This window comes from Electrona antarctica (genome assembly GCF_951216825.1).
Source record: "Electrona antarctica genome assembly, chromosome: 9".
Classification (NCBI taxonomy): Eukaryota; Metazoa; Chordata; class Actinopteri; order Myctophiformes; family Myctophidae; genus Electrona; species Electrona antarctica.
In genome coordinates, this window is record NC_136790.1 from 474,587 (window position 1) to 490,728 (window position 16,142).

Sequence of the window (16,142 nt, forward strand, 5' to 3'; positions counted from 1 at the left end):
TCACTAGTTCAGTCCCCTAGCATCACTAGTTCAGTCCCCTAGCATAGTTCAGTCCCCTAGCATCACTAGTTCAGTCCCCTAGCATCACTAGTTCAGTCCCCTAGCATCACTAGTTCAGTCCCCTAGCATCACTAGTTCAGTCCCCTAGCATCACTAGTTCAGTCCCCTGGCATCACTAGTTCAGTCCCCTAGCATCACTAGTTCAGTCCCCTAGCATCACTAGTTCAGTCCCCTAGCATCACTAGTTCAGTCCCCTAGCATCACTAGTTCAGTCCCCTAGCATCACTAGTTCAGTCCCCTAGCATCACTAGTTCAGTCCCCTAGCATCACTAGTTCAGTCCCCTGGCATCACTAGTTCAGTCCCCTAGCATCACTAGTTCAGTCCCCTGGCATCACTAGTTCAGTCCCCTGGCATCACTAGTTCAGTCCCCTAGCATCACTAGTTCAGTCCCCTAGCATCACTAGTTCAGTCCCCTAGCATCACTAGTTCAGTCCCCTAGCATCACTAGTTCAGTCCCCTAGCATCACTAGTTCAGTCCCCTAGCATCACTAGTTCAGTCCCCTAGCATCACTAGTTCAGTCCCCTAGCATCACTAGTTCAGTCCCCTAGCATCACTAGTTCAGTCCCCTAGCATCACTAGTTCAGTCCCCTAGCATCACTAGTTCAGTCCCCTAGCATCACTAGTTCAGTCCCCTAGCATCACTAGTTCAGTCCCCTAGCATCACTAGTTCAGTCCCCTAGCATCACTAGTTCAGTCCCCTAGCATCACTAGTTCAGTCCCCTAGCATCACTAGTTCAGTCCCCTAGCATCACTAGTTCAGTCCCCTAGCATCACTAGTTCAGTCCCCTAGCATCACTAGTTCAGTCCCCTAGCATCACTAGTTCAGTCCCCTGGCATCACTAGTTCAGTCCCCTAGCATCACTAGTTCAGTCCCCTAGCATCACTAGTTCAGTCCCCTAGCATCACTAGTTCAGTCCCCTAGCATCACTAGTTCAGTCCCCTAGCATCACTAGTTCAGTCCCCTAGCATCACTAGTTCAGTCCCCTAGCATCACTAGTTCAGTCCCCTAGCATCACTAGTTCAGTCCCCTGGCATCACTAGTTCAGTCCCCTAGCATCACTAGTTCAGTCCCCTAGCATCACTAGTTCAGTCCCCTAGCATCACTAGTTCAGTCCCCTAGCATCACTAGTTCAGTCCCCTAGCATCACTAGTTCAGTCCCCTAGCATCACTAGTTCAGTCCCCTAGCATCACTAGCAATGATGTTGTTGTTACAGTATACAGTTAAAGTCACTGTGGTGGTGCCTAACCTTCGCCTTTAACACTCCCATCGCCCAGGACGAAGTTCTTTGTCCTTTCTATTAGTAGTATTGTCCTAAAGACGAAGTTTATTGATACGAGAACGGATCGCCTGGCTGTATGTGTTAGACGGCGCTCCGCGGTGCAGTCGCTAGTCTCGATAGATTTATTCTTGTCTCCCGTTGTTGTCGATCGACTCTAAAGTGCTGTGGCTATTGTTAGCTGCTACACAACATCATGAACTTCCGGCCGGTCCGTCCGGAAAAGGCGCCCGTGTTTATAAATCGACTGGGCGCATGAATGTAATGGATTAAATAGCTCCGGGCAATTAAAGTGTTAATTAACTGTGGGCCTTTGCACAATATACTGTAGACATTTTAAAGGCATGTCTTCTTACAGAGGTCAGAGGGGATGACACATGCATTGTTGCATTTCTGTTCCATGGTCGAGCCTACAGTAGTTCAGCTACAATTGTCTCCTGATTTTCTTGTTTCTGAATAGACCTCTGGCAGCACTTCTTTTTTGTCTGCTAAATTGATTTTTTTTCCTGAGATGTTCTATTACAATGTACAAATGAGTAATTTAGAAGATATCCGATATTCAAGGACCACGACCAGAGTACGTAAAGACCAGAGTAATCATGAACCGTCATCAACATGACAAGAGGACAATGCAGTGCTTCAAAGAAACTAGGATGCCAGGTATAAACATGTTATGTAACTATAATACATGGCATGGATGCACCTGGGACGTATCCTCAGTGATGTATCCTGAGGTCATCACCTGGGACGTATCCTCAGTGATGTATCCTGAGGTCATCACCTGGGACGTATCCTCAGTGATGTATCCTGAGGTCATCACCTGGGACGTATCCTCAGTGATGTATCCTGAGGTCATCACCTGGGACGTATCCTCAGTGATGTATCCTGACGTCATCACCTGGGACGTATCCTCAGTGATGTCTCCTGAGGTCATCACCTGGGACGTATCCTCAGTGATGTATCCTGAGGTCATCACCTGGGACGTATCCTCAGTGATGTATCCTGAGGTCATCACCTGGGACGTATCCTCAGTGATGTATCCTGAGGTCATCACCTGGGACGTATCCTCAGTGATGTATCCTGACGTCATCACCTGGGACGTATCCTCAGTGATGTATCCTGAGGTCATCACCTGGGACGTATCCTCAGTGATGTATCCTGACGTCATCACCTGGGACGTATCCTCAGTGATGTCTCCTGAGGTCATCACCTGGGACGTATCCTCAGTGATGTCTCCTGACGTCATCACCTGGGACGTATCCTCAGTGATGTCTCCTGACGTCATCACCTGGGACGTATCCTCAGTGATGTATCCTGAGGTCATCACCTGGGACGTATCCTCAGTGATGTCTCCTGACGTCATCACCTGGGACGTATCCTCAGTGATGTATCCTGAGGTCATCACCTGGGACGTATCCTCAGTGATGTCTCCTGACGTCATCACCTGGGACGTATCCTCAGTGATGTATCCTGAGGTCAACGGGGTTTGGGGTCTATCAACATCATACTCCTCACTCAGGCGACCCAGCCGGGGTTGATCAAATCCCGACTTACGTCCCAGTAGCTACCCTCGATCAGCCCATCAGGGAATGAGCAAGGCCACACAATCCGTTGCTCCGGAACTACTCTGCCGGGACTGGGAGAACCAGATTCAGATTAAATAACATTCTTAGCATTTGTGGTGAGCCAACATGGCACAGTCACTATGCATCATCATCATCCGTCAGGATCTCCAGTTGAACGCTAAAGATTTCCTGTCCAAACTACTTATATGGGCAACAAAATAATGTCAAACTGTAGCATTCTAACAAAGTGCTCTAAAGCCAAGAACCATCCTTGATCAGATCCCTCTTGGCTCAGCAACAACTCTTCATATTATGCGAGGAGTGAAAGTAAGCAGAAGACAATAATGGTAACGTGCTGTAGATGGAGACCCTGTGAGGTTGAGGACCAATTTCTACCACACAAAAATAAACAGGAAATATCCCTCAGCAGAAGTACTGTTTGGGTAAGCTGCTCTATTGGGTGTGCAAAGGCAGGCTCCTGTCTACTTTTATCAGCCGTTTGACTCAGCAGGCACACTCACACTGACTCCACACACCACGGGAGTGGCTCTGCAGCCAGAACTGATGCAGTCTTCCTGTCTCTTCTTATTTCTCTCTGTGGCTTTCCTTCAGACAATCTTTCCACCCCTCCTCTCTCTTTCTCTCTCTCACTCCCTCCCTCCCCTATCTCTCCCCCTCTATCCCTCCCTCCCCTATCTCTCTCTCTCTCTCTCCTCTCTCTCTCTCCTCTCTCTCTCTCTCTCTCTCTCTCTCTCTCCTCTCTCTCTCCTCTCTCTCCTCTCTCTCTCTCTCTCTCTTTGTGACCTCTTTCTTTTCAATGTCCACTTTCTCATTGCCACTCTCTGTCTTCTGTGTCTCTTTGCATGCTTCTCTCTCCTTCTGTGTCTCTTTGCATGCTTCTCTCTCCTTCTGTGTCTCTTTGCATGCTTCTCTCTCCTTCTTTCTGGTACTTTAACACTTGGCTTCAGGCCATGATTTATCCTCTGGTTTAATTTCCCACTATGAAAGAGGAGTAATATTATTCCTCAAGGCCTTGAGGTGTGCCTGAAAGGCGATTAGTGAAATACATTGATCTTATGTGGCTGCCAGTGCTGACTGTACCTGTTGTTGGTAGTAGTCAGCGATCTATTCAACAAGTCCAAGCACCATCCGATGAAAGGAAAAGGGAAGAAATATTTATCAAGAGAGTGAATGTCTAAGTGGTTGTAAATAGGTTACAGTGCAGTGTTCTGTGGGCATTGTGTTGTGAATACATGAATAGAGTGAATGTCTAAGTGGTTGTAAATAGGTTACAGTGCAGTGTTCTGTAGGCATTGTGTTGTGAATAGGTTACAGTGCAGTGTTCTGTGGGCATTGTGTTGTAAATAGGTTACAGTGCAGTGTTCTGTGGGCATTGTGTTGTGAATACATGAATACCTGTGGGAATGTAGGGCTATGCCTTAATAGTGAGACATATTCAATGGAAGTACAAATTCAATTTTAAAAGGATGGCCAAGGCATTGGTTGGTAATGGCATGCGACAGTGGCACTTTTAGAAATGTGGTTCCTTTCCCAGATAAGCGGTCTTTCGCATTGATTTTATATTGTTGAAAGCGTATCGGCTAAAATGGATTTGGCAACTGCAGACATGCAAAGAAAACAACCCTTTTCTGTCCTGGGTCTGAAATGGAAGTAAAAAAAAAAGCCACTTGAGGACATTGTGACCACGGCATGTTAGCTAATGTTAAATAAGGAAAACAGAGACTGAGTAGACTTGTTTGTTGTCCATGTTTCAATAAGCATTTCCAAGTTTCATTCAACATTATGGTGACAGGAAAGAGAGGGACAACTATCAACAGGACCTCACAATTGTGTGGTCACCGTTATATAGCCTACCCAATCGTTATATAGCCTACCCAACCGTTATATAGCCTACCCAACCGTTATATAGCCTACCCAACCGTTATATAGCCTACCCAACCGTTATATAGCCTACCCAATCGTTATATAGCCTACCCAATCGTTATATAGCCTACCCAACCGTTATATAGCCTACCCAATCGTTATATAGCCTACCCAAATTAACCCAATTGTCATCAAGTGCAATGTTTTTTTTTATAAAGGTTGGACATCGGAAGATTTTAAATTAACTTGCCTTTTGTTTTTTTCCTTAGCCAATATTTGATTCTTATTGATTGATTTTGCACTTTACTGCACTTAGTTTCTATTACCTAAAGCACACTTACGTTAATACCTTTCTACGGTTTCCAAGTTGAGTCTCTTGGCAAAAACACAACACTGCACTTTTCTGAGGTATAAATAAATAAATCATGGTTTTTATGTGTTTTGGAGCGCTGCCATTCCAATGGTTTCACTGGACTTTTTGCAAGTCCGTTTGTTGTTCTTTCCTGAGCAGTCGTCGTGAAGAGGATTTACGACGCGGTCGACCCAGAATGTGCTCATAGTCGATACACAGTACAATCCTTAGAGTAAACTCATCCATTTGCAACCGTGAGATAATTCATGATATCATAGACAGGGCTTTGGGTCCGTTCATTTGCCCTATGCATTCCATACCCTTTTCTCTCTATACTGTGTGTGTGTGCGTGTGCGTGTGCACGTGTGTGTGTGCGTGCGTGCGTGCGCGCGTGCGTGCGTGCGTGCGTGCGTGCGTGTGTGTGTGTGTGTATGTTGGGTTTTCTGAGCCCCCAGACAAAATCAACAGTGTAAAAAATAAATGTAACCAAATGGACCACTACAGGTCCCTTTGATTACATGTGTTAACTGTCACAGTTAAAGGTGGCAGTGTAATTCATTTTGCATTTGCTACAGCTAGACCCCACAAAGACCATCCAATTTAGTCTGGTTCCAGTTTCCAATTTTGTCTGATCATTTTCTTTATCATTTTATCACGTCCAATGTCACAGCATTATCCTTTATCCTGCATGAATTCTCACTGATTGGATAAAATTGGTATCCTGACCTGAAAAAGTATTTGCTGGAGAGAGTGGGGTCCCTTAATAATTGCTACTGAAGAAACTCTCTATGGTTTGCTATCCAAATACAGAGCCGTTTAACTTGAAAAAAATATAAATGAATAAATCACTGTCTTACACTGTGCACCACCTTTAAATTAACGCTAAATACAATTTGACTCCCTTATACTCACTTGTTGAAGGTCCACTCCTCCCTGCGTGACAGAGAACAAGGGATGAGAGCCAAAGTCAGACGCTTCGAACATCTGACGGGGGGGGGGGGGGGGGAGAAACAAGCATACCGTAAGTCAAACACTACCAGTGTTCATTTTGACAGTTCATTTTTTTTTTTACTTACATTTTTATCCCTCGATTTTTGTAACCCATTTTTCACCCGTGTGTCAATTATCTAATGTGATCCTGGGCTCTCTACACACCCTCCGCCAACGTAGTCCCCATATATGGGGGACATGGGGAGAGCAACGGACTTGAACTCATGCTTCCTTCATGACTGAGTGTCCAAGTTGCTCCTTTACACCTGACAGGGGGGAGTTTCCCTGGTTGGACGTAGCACGTGGAAGGAACACGTTATTCCAACCAGTTCCTTTCCCCTCCATCAGGCGCCCCGGCTGGCCAGGGGGAGGCAGTTTGTTTAGAGACCAGGATTACTGCATGTTTTTGTACCCACCCTTGACAGTTCATTTTGATGTAGTTATAGTCATATAGACTTGTGAATAAAATTCCATTTAGTCTAAGCCATATCTGAAATAACATCTGAAATGTTTTAGTCTAGTTTTAGTAGAGTAAATACCGTACGATTTTAGACTTGTATTTTGGCAGGCCTTGATGGCCTTGATGATACTACTAGCCGGAGTAGCCCAAAAACATCTTATCTACAATTCATAACAAAATTACTTTCAAAAAGAATATCAAGATATACCTTGCCAATTTGCCAAGTACATAACTGTGAACTGTGATTTGCGAATTTGTTCTTTTGATTTATAATGTGAATTTGTTCTTTGCATTTGTTTTTATTTTATTCTGTTTTTCATTTTAAATTGTATTTTTTGTTGTACATTTGTATTGTATTTGTTTTATTCAGGACCCCAGGAAGACTAGAGGCTCAGTCATGTGTCTCTAATGGGGATCCTTCAATAGACATAAACATAAACGTGTGACACCCACATGCAGCCAGTTATACAGGTTGTGTTAGGGATGAACTAGTGACCATTTCTTTTTCGTTCAGGTATCAACGGACATTTTCCTTCTTAGTTTTAGTTGACAAAATGTAAACTGAACACTACTGCACATATAAGCACAACAATGCTGCCCCACAGAGTCAAAGAGCTCTAACACTAGGAACAGTGAAACAAAGGGATACATATCAAAGTGTATCTCCTGTGAACAGTGAAACAAAGGGATACATATCAAAGTGTATCTCCTGTGCCACTAGCTGTGTTGCCAGTAGAAAGATAGAGTAGTATTACATATAGTTGTAGGCTTCACGGGTGTAATATTTGACTTATATGAGATCATAAACCTATCACTTTTAAAGCATGCACAAGGTAGTTGTTGTTTGTGTTTGTAAGAACAGAATGGAGCTCAATCTACATATTCAGGCTTGTCCCAGCAGCAAATAATCTGATCTAGATGATCCAAAAAGGCATAGTTAATTACAGATTTTATTTTATTTGTTTATTATAGTTTTATTATAAAACTATAATAGTATATTATTATATAGTGGTTATTTTTTGTGTAGACGGAATAAAAGGAGTGGGCCAAGGATGGAGCCCTGGGTGATCCCGGTCAACGACGTACCGTGTATAGGGTTCAAGTATGGTTAAATACGAGTATGCCGTCCACTCTACTTCATACCTTTTCATAATTGAGGAAGAGAAGTAGAGAGGTGAGCTAAGAGGGTGAGTGCAACGGGTAGACAGACAGAAGGCACTGGTGGGGTTCCTATTTGGGTCAGGTTGGGGTCTCAGTGCTGTCTGGAGGGAAGTGTATTAGCACTAAGCCATGGCAAGCTCAGCAGGCCTTTCATTGGAGAGTGACTGTCAGCCGTGCTAGGCTAAGCTCCACAAACCCTCAGTGGTGGAAGAAGTACTGGACACTGAAGTTGTACTTAAGTAAAAGTAGCAATACCACAAAACAAAACAAATACTCTGTTACCCGTATTCAACATTCTATACTTGGCATTAATAATAATAATAAATAGGGTTGTGTCAAGCTTTTTCAAACATAGCCGATGTACAAGCTTCTGACGGGTTGCATGCGAACTGCATACGCTCCAGTTCCAAGCTTGTAGTTTAGAATAGACGGGTGCAGTACTTAGTTTAGACAGTACTTGCATTGTGTGAAAAGAAGAGTTAACGGGCAATTATGGGCAGTATTGTGCCCGTAAACCTCAAGTTTATCAGCATATACAGTTAATATACGGTAATATACAGGTGTGATGGTACAATTTGGGAGTTTACCGGAGTTTGTTGGAAAGTTTAACGGGAGTTTCCTGTAATATACGGTGCATACTTAGTTTAGACTAGTCATTGGTTAGACATGGGTTAAGGTTAGGTTTAGGTGTGCTGCCCCGTGGGAGGTTAGGTTTAGGGTGAGGGTTTGAGATAGGTTGTAGGACTAATGACTGGTCTAACCAATGACTAGTCTAAACCAAAAACTGTCTAAACTAAGTACTGCACCCGTAATATACACATCCGTATTCTATGCTTTTTGCGCAGTTTAGACTAGTCATTGGTTAGACCAATCATTAGTCCTACAACTACAACCCACCCTCTCAAACCCTCACCCTAACCCTAACCTCCCACGGGGCAGCACACCTAAACCTAACCTTAACCCATGTCTAACCAATGACTAGTCTAAACTAAGTATGCACCCCGAATAGACAACATATGAAGTATAGGTCTTAATAGGTAAAGGTATGTTATGTAATAATAATCTAAATCTACAAATTAGCTAAAGTTTTCAAATAATTGCAGTGGAGAAAAATATACAATATTACAATTAATATATACAATATTTGCCTCTGAGATATAGTGGAGTGGGAGGCATCCTTTGGTTAGACATAGCATTGGTTAGACATAAGGTTGGTGAGGGGTGCGTTAAGACTACCGGATTAAGGTTGGTGAGGGGTGCGTTAAGGGTTGGGAGAGGGTTTTCGGCACAAACAAGGGACTAAATTATTTTCGCTCCTATGCCACCAAAATGTGGAACGCCCTACCAACAGTCATTAAGACATGCAAATCCCATGACTCCTTCAAAACCGCTCTCAAAGGGCACCTACGGATGGCTGCAATTCGAAACTGGCCCCCGTAAAATCTGAATCCCCCCCCACCGCCTCCCCCCTTTTCCCCTCACTGTATATGTTTCTTTTCCCTTTTTACCTCCATTATGATGAATTCCTGTTCTGTACTTTGTCTATATAGAAGTGTCTATTTGTACGTCTCTAAATGTTTTGATGAATTGAACATGGTGGACCCTGTTGTAAACAAGTGTAATACTTAATTGGGTCGTCCACTCACAGTTAACAGCCTTTGTATTGAGTTTGTGCTTGAAATGTACTGTAATTCTGCAAACTGTTAATACATTTTTCAATCAATCAATCAAGGTTAGGTTTAGGTGTGCTGCCCCGTGGGAGGTTAGGGTTGGGGTGAGGGTTTGAGATAGGTTGTAGGACTAATGACTGGTCTAACCAATGACTAGTCTAAATTAAGTACCTCAAAATAGTACTTGAGTAAATGTACTTAGTTACTTTCCACTACTGCAAACCCTGTTACCCCAAATAAGTGCACTGTCTGGGAGGCACGGCATGATATGTCAATACTCAGAACAGAATGCAGGTACACCAGTGGTGTACCTGTAACACCACTCTCCCTGGGAAGCCCTTTACAGGTGCACCACTCTCCCTGGGAAGCCCTTTACAGGTGCACCACTCTCCCTGGGAAGCCCTTTACAGGTGCACCACTCTCCCTGGGAAGCCCTTTAGGTACACCACTCTCCCTGGGAAGCCCTTTACAGGTGCACCACTCTCCCTGGGAAGCCCTTTACAGGTGCACCACTCTCCCTGGGAAGCCCTTTACAGGTGCACCACTCTCCCTGGGAAGCCCTTTACAGGTACACCACTCTCCCTGGGAAGCCCTTTACAGGTGCACCACTCTCCCTGGGAAGCCCTTTACAGGTACACCACTCTCCCTGGGAAGCCCTTTACAGGTGCACCACTCTCCCTGGGAAGCCCTTTACAGGTGCACCACTCTCCCTGGGAAGCCCTTTAGGTACACCACTCTCCCTGGGAAGCCCTTTACAGGTACACCACTCTCCCTGGGAAGCCCTTTAGGTACACCACTCTCCCTGGGAAGCCCTTTACAGGTGCACCACTCTCCCTGGGAAGCCCTTTACAGGTGCACCACTCTCCCTGGGAAGCCCTTTAGGTACACCACTCTCCCTGGGAAGCCCTTTACAGGTACACCACTCTCCCTGGGAAGCCCTTTAGGTACACCACTCTCCCTGGGAAGCCCTTTAGGTACACCACTCTCCCTGGGAAGCCCTTTAGGTACACCACTCTCCCTGGGAAGCCCTTTACAGGTGCACCACTCTCCCTGGGAAGCCCTTTAGGTACACCACTCTCCCTGGGAAGCCCTTTACAGGTGCACCACTCTCCCTGGGAAGCCCTTTAGGTACACCACTCTCCCTGGGAAGCCCTTTACAGGTGCACCACTCTCCCTGGGAAGCCCTTTACAGGTGCACCACTCTCCCTGGGAAGCCCTTTACAGGTACACCACTCTCCCTGGGAAGCCCTTTACAGGTGCACCACTCTCCCTGGGAAGCCCTTTACAGGTACACCACTCTCCCTGGGAAGCCCTTTACAGGTGCACCACTCTCCCTGGGAAGCCCTTTACAGGTACACCACTCTCCCTGGGAAGCCCTTTAGGTACACCACTCTCCCTGGGAAGCCCTTTACAGGTGCACCACTCTCCCTGGGAAGCCCTTTACAGGTGCACCACTCTCCCTGGGAAGCCCTTTACAGGTGCACCACTCTCCCTGGGAAGCCCTTTACAGGTGCACCACTCTCCCTGGGAAGCCCTTTACAGGTGCACCACTCTCCCTGGGAAGCCCTTTACAGGTGCACCACTCTCCCTGGGAAGCCCTTTACAGGTGCACCACTCTCCCTGGGAAGCCCTTTACAGGTGCACCACTCTCCCTGGGAAGCCCTTTACAGGTACACCACTCTCCCTGGGAAGCCCTTTTATTGCTTAAATTGGCCAAAATTACAACTCGCTTAGTTGCTGAGCTTCAATGGCACTGCATGGGCTGTTTGCGTCCAAAGACATTTATCATGACAATTAAGCATACAAGCTCCCCTTCTGCCTGAAAACACAGGCCAAAGCATTTAAAATGTAGGATTTTAACCTTCTCTTATAAATGTACAGAAGGGCCTTCAATCCCACAGATCTTAGCAGACCAGAGAGGAACGTCTATTGACAAAGCTGTAGAAGTAGTCTGGCAACCAAGATGCATTTAGTTAATTGGTTGATTTGTAATTTATTAATTAAACGGAGAGGAAGACAACACACTGTGAACAGTGGTTTTTTTTAGTGGCATTTAATTGGTTAAAGATGGCCAGCAGAATGCTTCTGCTTTAAATGTTACCCTCCTGGTTCCTAGACCCCCCCCCCCCCCCCCCCCCCCCCCATAATCATATTAACTTGGTGTCGACAGCTATGTCATGCAGTAATGAATTAAATAAATTGGCAGTGTAACTAACTGTGAACGGAGACACACGCCGTGGACATTGCAATCTAACAGAGACGTGTCATTACATCGGACAGTTCTAATGAATTAAAATGCATAGCAGAGTGAGGTGTACCGTGGCAGATACCACTGCATGGCATTGTGGCCTAATGGCAGAAACAGCCGAGACACCTGATGACAATTATTGAAACACCTGGTGTCTTCTGTCTTCACATAAGCAAGGTATTATTAAACTCTTAATGTATTCATTAAACTCAGTGGTCACTGGTCAGTCACAGAGTGAGTAACATCCTAGAGTCCTGTCGATTAATATTCAACAGCAAGTTGGTTCTAACGAGTGATAGTCCTCAGCGACCCAGCTGTGCACTTTAGGTGCATATATTCATGAAGAACACATACTGTACGTGTGCACTCATACAGTGAGACACACATAACAGCAGGGCTGCAAACAGATGCACGTGCACACACGTGCATGGACACGCGGAGGCAGACATCAGTCATGTTGCATGCATACTTCATGAATAGTCATGATTGGCGATGAATAAACATCAGCAGAAAGACACATTTAGCCTCATCCGTGAGCATGGTGCCATTATACATCAAACAGATGCTTAACAAGTGACCAAATGGGAGTCTCTTTGCCTGCGCTTATCATCCTAAATGTCAGTGCTTGCCTGTGTGCTTTTGTCATGTCACGTTGAAAGGGCATTGTTAATCACTCTTTGTATATGGCATATAATAATTCAGCTATTTTACTGATGGCTACTATACAGTAGTATGCATACCACTGTGAAGGAAAAAAACAGTGACACTGTATTCACCATCAATAAAGAATGAGTCCAGAATATTAAGTAAGTAAGTAAGTAGGCTTGAGTACCAATGGTTCCTGAGCCATGTGGCCCAAAGGTATCCTTAGCACGCACGAGGCAGCTTAATGCACAAATACACCCCTGGACATGACACCAGTATGAGGGAGGGAGGCACTGGGTACCAAGTCCCCTGGACATGACACCAGTATGAGGGAGGGAGGCACTGGACATGACACCAGTATGAGGGAGGGAGGCACTGGGTACCATTTTTCTTAAGTCTTTGGTATGACTCGGCTGGGGATTGAACCCCAAACTCCCAGTCTCAGTCAGGACAGACACTCTAACCACAAGGCGCTGGTACTCCAGATAAGGCTGCTATTGAATTCTGGGTTCTTAGCCAGATTAAATAAACAAATGTACCACCCAGTGCCAGGCTTTTTTTTCGTATTTACTTATTTTTTAAGTAGTCACAGACTATTCATCTTTACTACGATCGCATCCCCGACCGTTGATAAAAAAACAAAAAGAATGTGTGGATAACCGTGTGTCTGTTTAATAGTTAGAGCCCATTGGAAATGCAATGGTGGTCGGCAGTGCTCGGCACTAAAGTGGCTTCACTGGGACTCGAACGGTGGATCATAGTTTAGCTAAGAGTGCCATCTAGTGGACAAACTAAAAACATGTGATTGGCACTGTGGGCCTTTGAAAAAAAAAAAAAAACACTTGATTGGCACTGAATGATTAAGATCTATGAATGGTACATCTTTCACTGTCCCCATACGATCACAGTAAAGGACATCCGCTCTGCTTTGGGTTTCTGGGTATTTCAGGGCTGTGACATTCACCGCTCCACCCACACAATCACGGTAAAGTGACAGCCTCTCAGATAATACCGCTGTGTGATATATCCTGCATGTCTTTACCTGATTTCCTGACAGGAGCACCGTTCCTGGGGAGGGTCCGGGTCTGTAGGGGATCGTGGCTCCCTTCGGAGGAGACTGTAAACACAGGGTAGAATTACAGTTGGGTGCCACCGATATTGTCCCTTATCATTTGACCCCATTTAGGCCTGACCTCAACATTTTTAAAAATCCTTCTAAATCCTCCAGTTTTCTGAAATAAATATTTTCACGATTTTTCAAAAATAGCAGACCTACAAGCTCGTAGCGCGCCACTCGGTGGCGCGCTATGAGCTTGTAGATCTGCTATTTTTCAATAGCTAAATTATAACATAATGTTTAAAACACCAAAAGGGGTTCCCGCCCAAAATGGGTTAACTGTCCTTTTGCGCAGATCACACAAACCTCAGCAAAAAGAAAAGGACAATATCGATGGCCTCCAACTGTACGTGGAGGATGTCCTCACACAAGCAAATACACCAGGAAAGAGCAAATGGGAGAAACTTTATAATCAGCAAGTCGAACAGACGCATGTGAACCTGTCCTTGCCTGGTGACACTACTAGAGATGTACCGCAAAAGCACATAAGAATAGTGAAACACCACTGTGTCTTTATTCACTAGTAACTGCATTTAGTGCTTGCTATTCTTTCAGTTTTTGCATGTTTTTCAGACCTTTAATGCCCAGTCTGTTCACGCTTTTGTGTTTGGAGTCGGATCATCTCTAGTTCATGGATAGCTTGTGTTTGGAGTCGGATCATCTCTAGTTCATGGATAGTGTGAAGTGCTGAAGAAGTTCACCCGCTCTTTTACTTGTGATTGTGACAGAATTCGAGTTGTCGATTTGAATTCCAATTTGCACAAACACAACTGACACAGCTCCACAGCATATGCTGACACACAACAAGATACAAAGACAATAGGACCTCAGAAAGGGTCAGAAATGGAAATGAACTGCATGTTTTTTTTTTTTTTGAGATGCAGAAGAATGCAGGCATGGTGGAACAGAAGGAATGCAGGCATGGTGGAACAGAAGGAATGCAGGCATGGTGGAACAGAAGGAATGCAGGCATGGTGGAACAGAAGGAACAGAAGAATGCAGGCATGGTGGAACAGAAGGAATGCAGGCATGGTGGAACAGAAGGAATGCAGGCATGGTGGAACAGAAGGAATGCAGGCATGGTGGAACAGAAGAATGCAGGCATGGTGGAACAGAAGGAATGCAGGCGTGGTGGAACAGAAGGAATGCAGGCATGGTGGAACAGAAGGAATGCAGGCATGGTGGAACAGAAGGAATGCAGGCATGGTGGAACAGAAGGAATGCAGGCATGGTGGAACAGAAGAATGCAGGCGTGGTGGAACAGAAGAATGCAGGCGTGGTGGAACAGAAGGAATGCAGGCATGGTGGAACAGAAGGAATGCAGGCATGGTGGAACAGAAGAATGCAGGCATGGTGGAACAGAAGGAATGCAGGCATGGTGGAACAGAAGGAATGCAGGCGGTGGAACAGAAGTCGAACAGAGTAAACATCTGAAAGTGAGCAAATGTATCTTGGGCTCTGGTTACTATTTTTTCTTTCCTTCCTCTCTCTTCATAGATTAAGGTGCCCAGAATGAAAATGAGCTGGCAGCGTCAACAGCTTTTGATTTGTCTGTTTTCCCTTCTAATCTCTGAGAAGTTGCGTCAATTTATAGCTTGCTGCCTCCCATTAATGAGAATATAATCATGAATTATTGATCACCCCGGTGTTTTCACTGTGAACAACATTCAAAGGCTTAACATTATCTCATCAAAAATGCTTTGATATGATCCAGACCCAAAATACCAGATTTCTGGCTGTGTTTCCTCTAAAAGCTCATTAGTTTTAACAGACTTGTATCTAAGTTTTGACGTCGTTGTCAGATGTCGTATCAGATAAAGCGATCGTCATGCTGTTGAGGCTGTTAATGATGATCATATTGGAGTTCATGTTCCATATCATCTGTTAAGGCTGTTAATGATGATCATATTGGAGTTCATGTTCCATATCATCTGTTAAGGCTGTTAATGATGATCATATTGGAGTTCATGTTCCAGATCATCTCGGTCAGGTGGAAATCTGCAAAAACGTCCCAAACTTTTCAGGATTCAAATAAAATTAAAAAAAGCAAATGTCGCAGACCTACAATCTCAAAACTGAGCTTGCAAATCTGCTACTGTTGATGATTTTGTGTGACACTGTAGTATGATCAAGTAGGGCAGGGCATTACTATACTAAAAACACTAAAAGTTTAAATATAGATATAAGTTTCTGCCCGAGAGTGACAATACAGTACTGTACTTTGTACTGTACTTGTGTTGCTGAATTCAGCATGGCTGCCTCTTCAGGAAGTAATCACATCAAGCCTAATAGGACACAACTGCCTTGTTCATTTTAAGGCTCTTCAACACAGATATTGTTGGGGCTTTCCTGCCTTAATCTGGACAGTACAGAACTCATAGACAGGAAGGGGAGAGAGAGACAGGGGGTACGTGACACACACAGAGTCATTTACGTGATTGCTTATTGGTCAATCAGTTTATAACGCAGGAATCAATCTGGATTCGATTAGAAAAAAATGCACCCTCGCAGCCACTCGTCGGATGGCAATTTCATTAGTAGGTGTGCAAGAGGTCATAGAGTTTGTTTTAAATGTTTGCTTGTCGTCGTCTAAATTTCTCCGTGCAAATAAAATGGACTCTGTGTGCCTTAAACGTCCAGTCTACCAAAATGACCAGTAACCACTTCTACACGTGTACGTACTTCTACACATGTACGTACTTCTACACAT

General features: G+C 44.7%; 1 protein-coding gene across 1 annotated transcript in view; it reads right to left on the reverse strand.

The window, feature by feature from the left end:
* Positions 1–16,142, reverse strand: part of LOC306929268 (poly(rC)-binding protein 4-like) — a gene marked incomplete at its 5' end in the record, with an annotated part of 82,462 nt that overhangs the window by 53,857 nt on the left and 12,463 nt on the right. Inside the window, 3 exons of the mRNA XM_079509710.1 lie at positions 4,007–4,030; positions 6,054–6,125; positions 13,358–13,432. Coding sequence (XP_079365836.1) covers positions 4,007–4,030; positions 6,054–6,125; positions 13,358–13,432 — 171 coding nt within the window. The remainder of the gene's footprint in view (positions 1–4,006; positions 4,031–6,053; positions 6,126–13,357; positions 13,433–16,142) is intronic.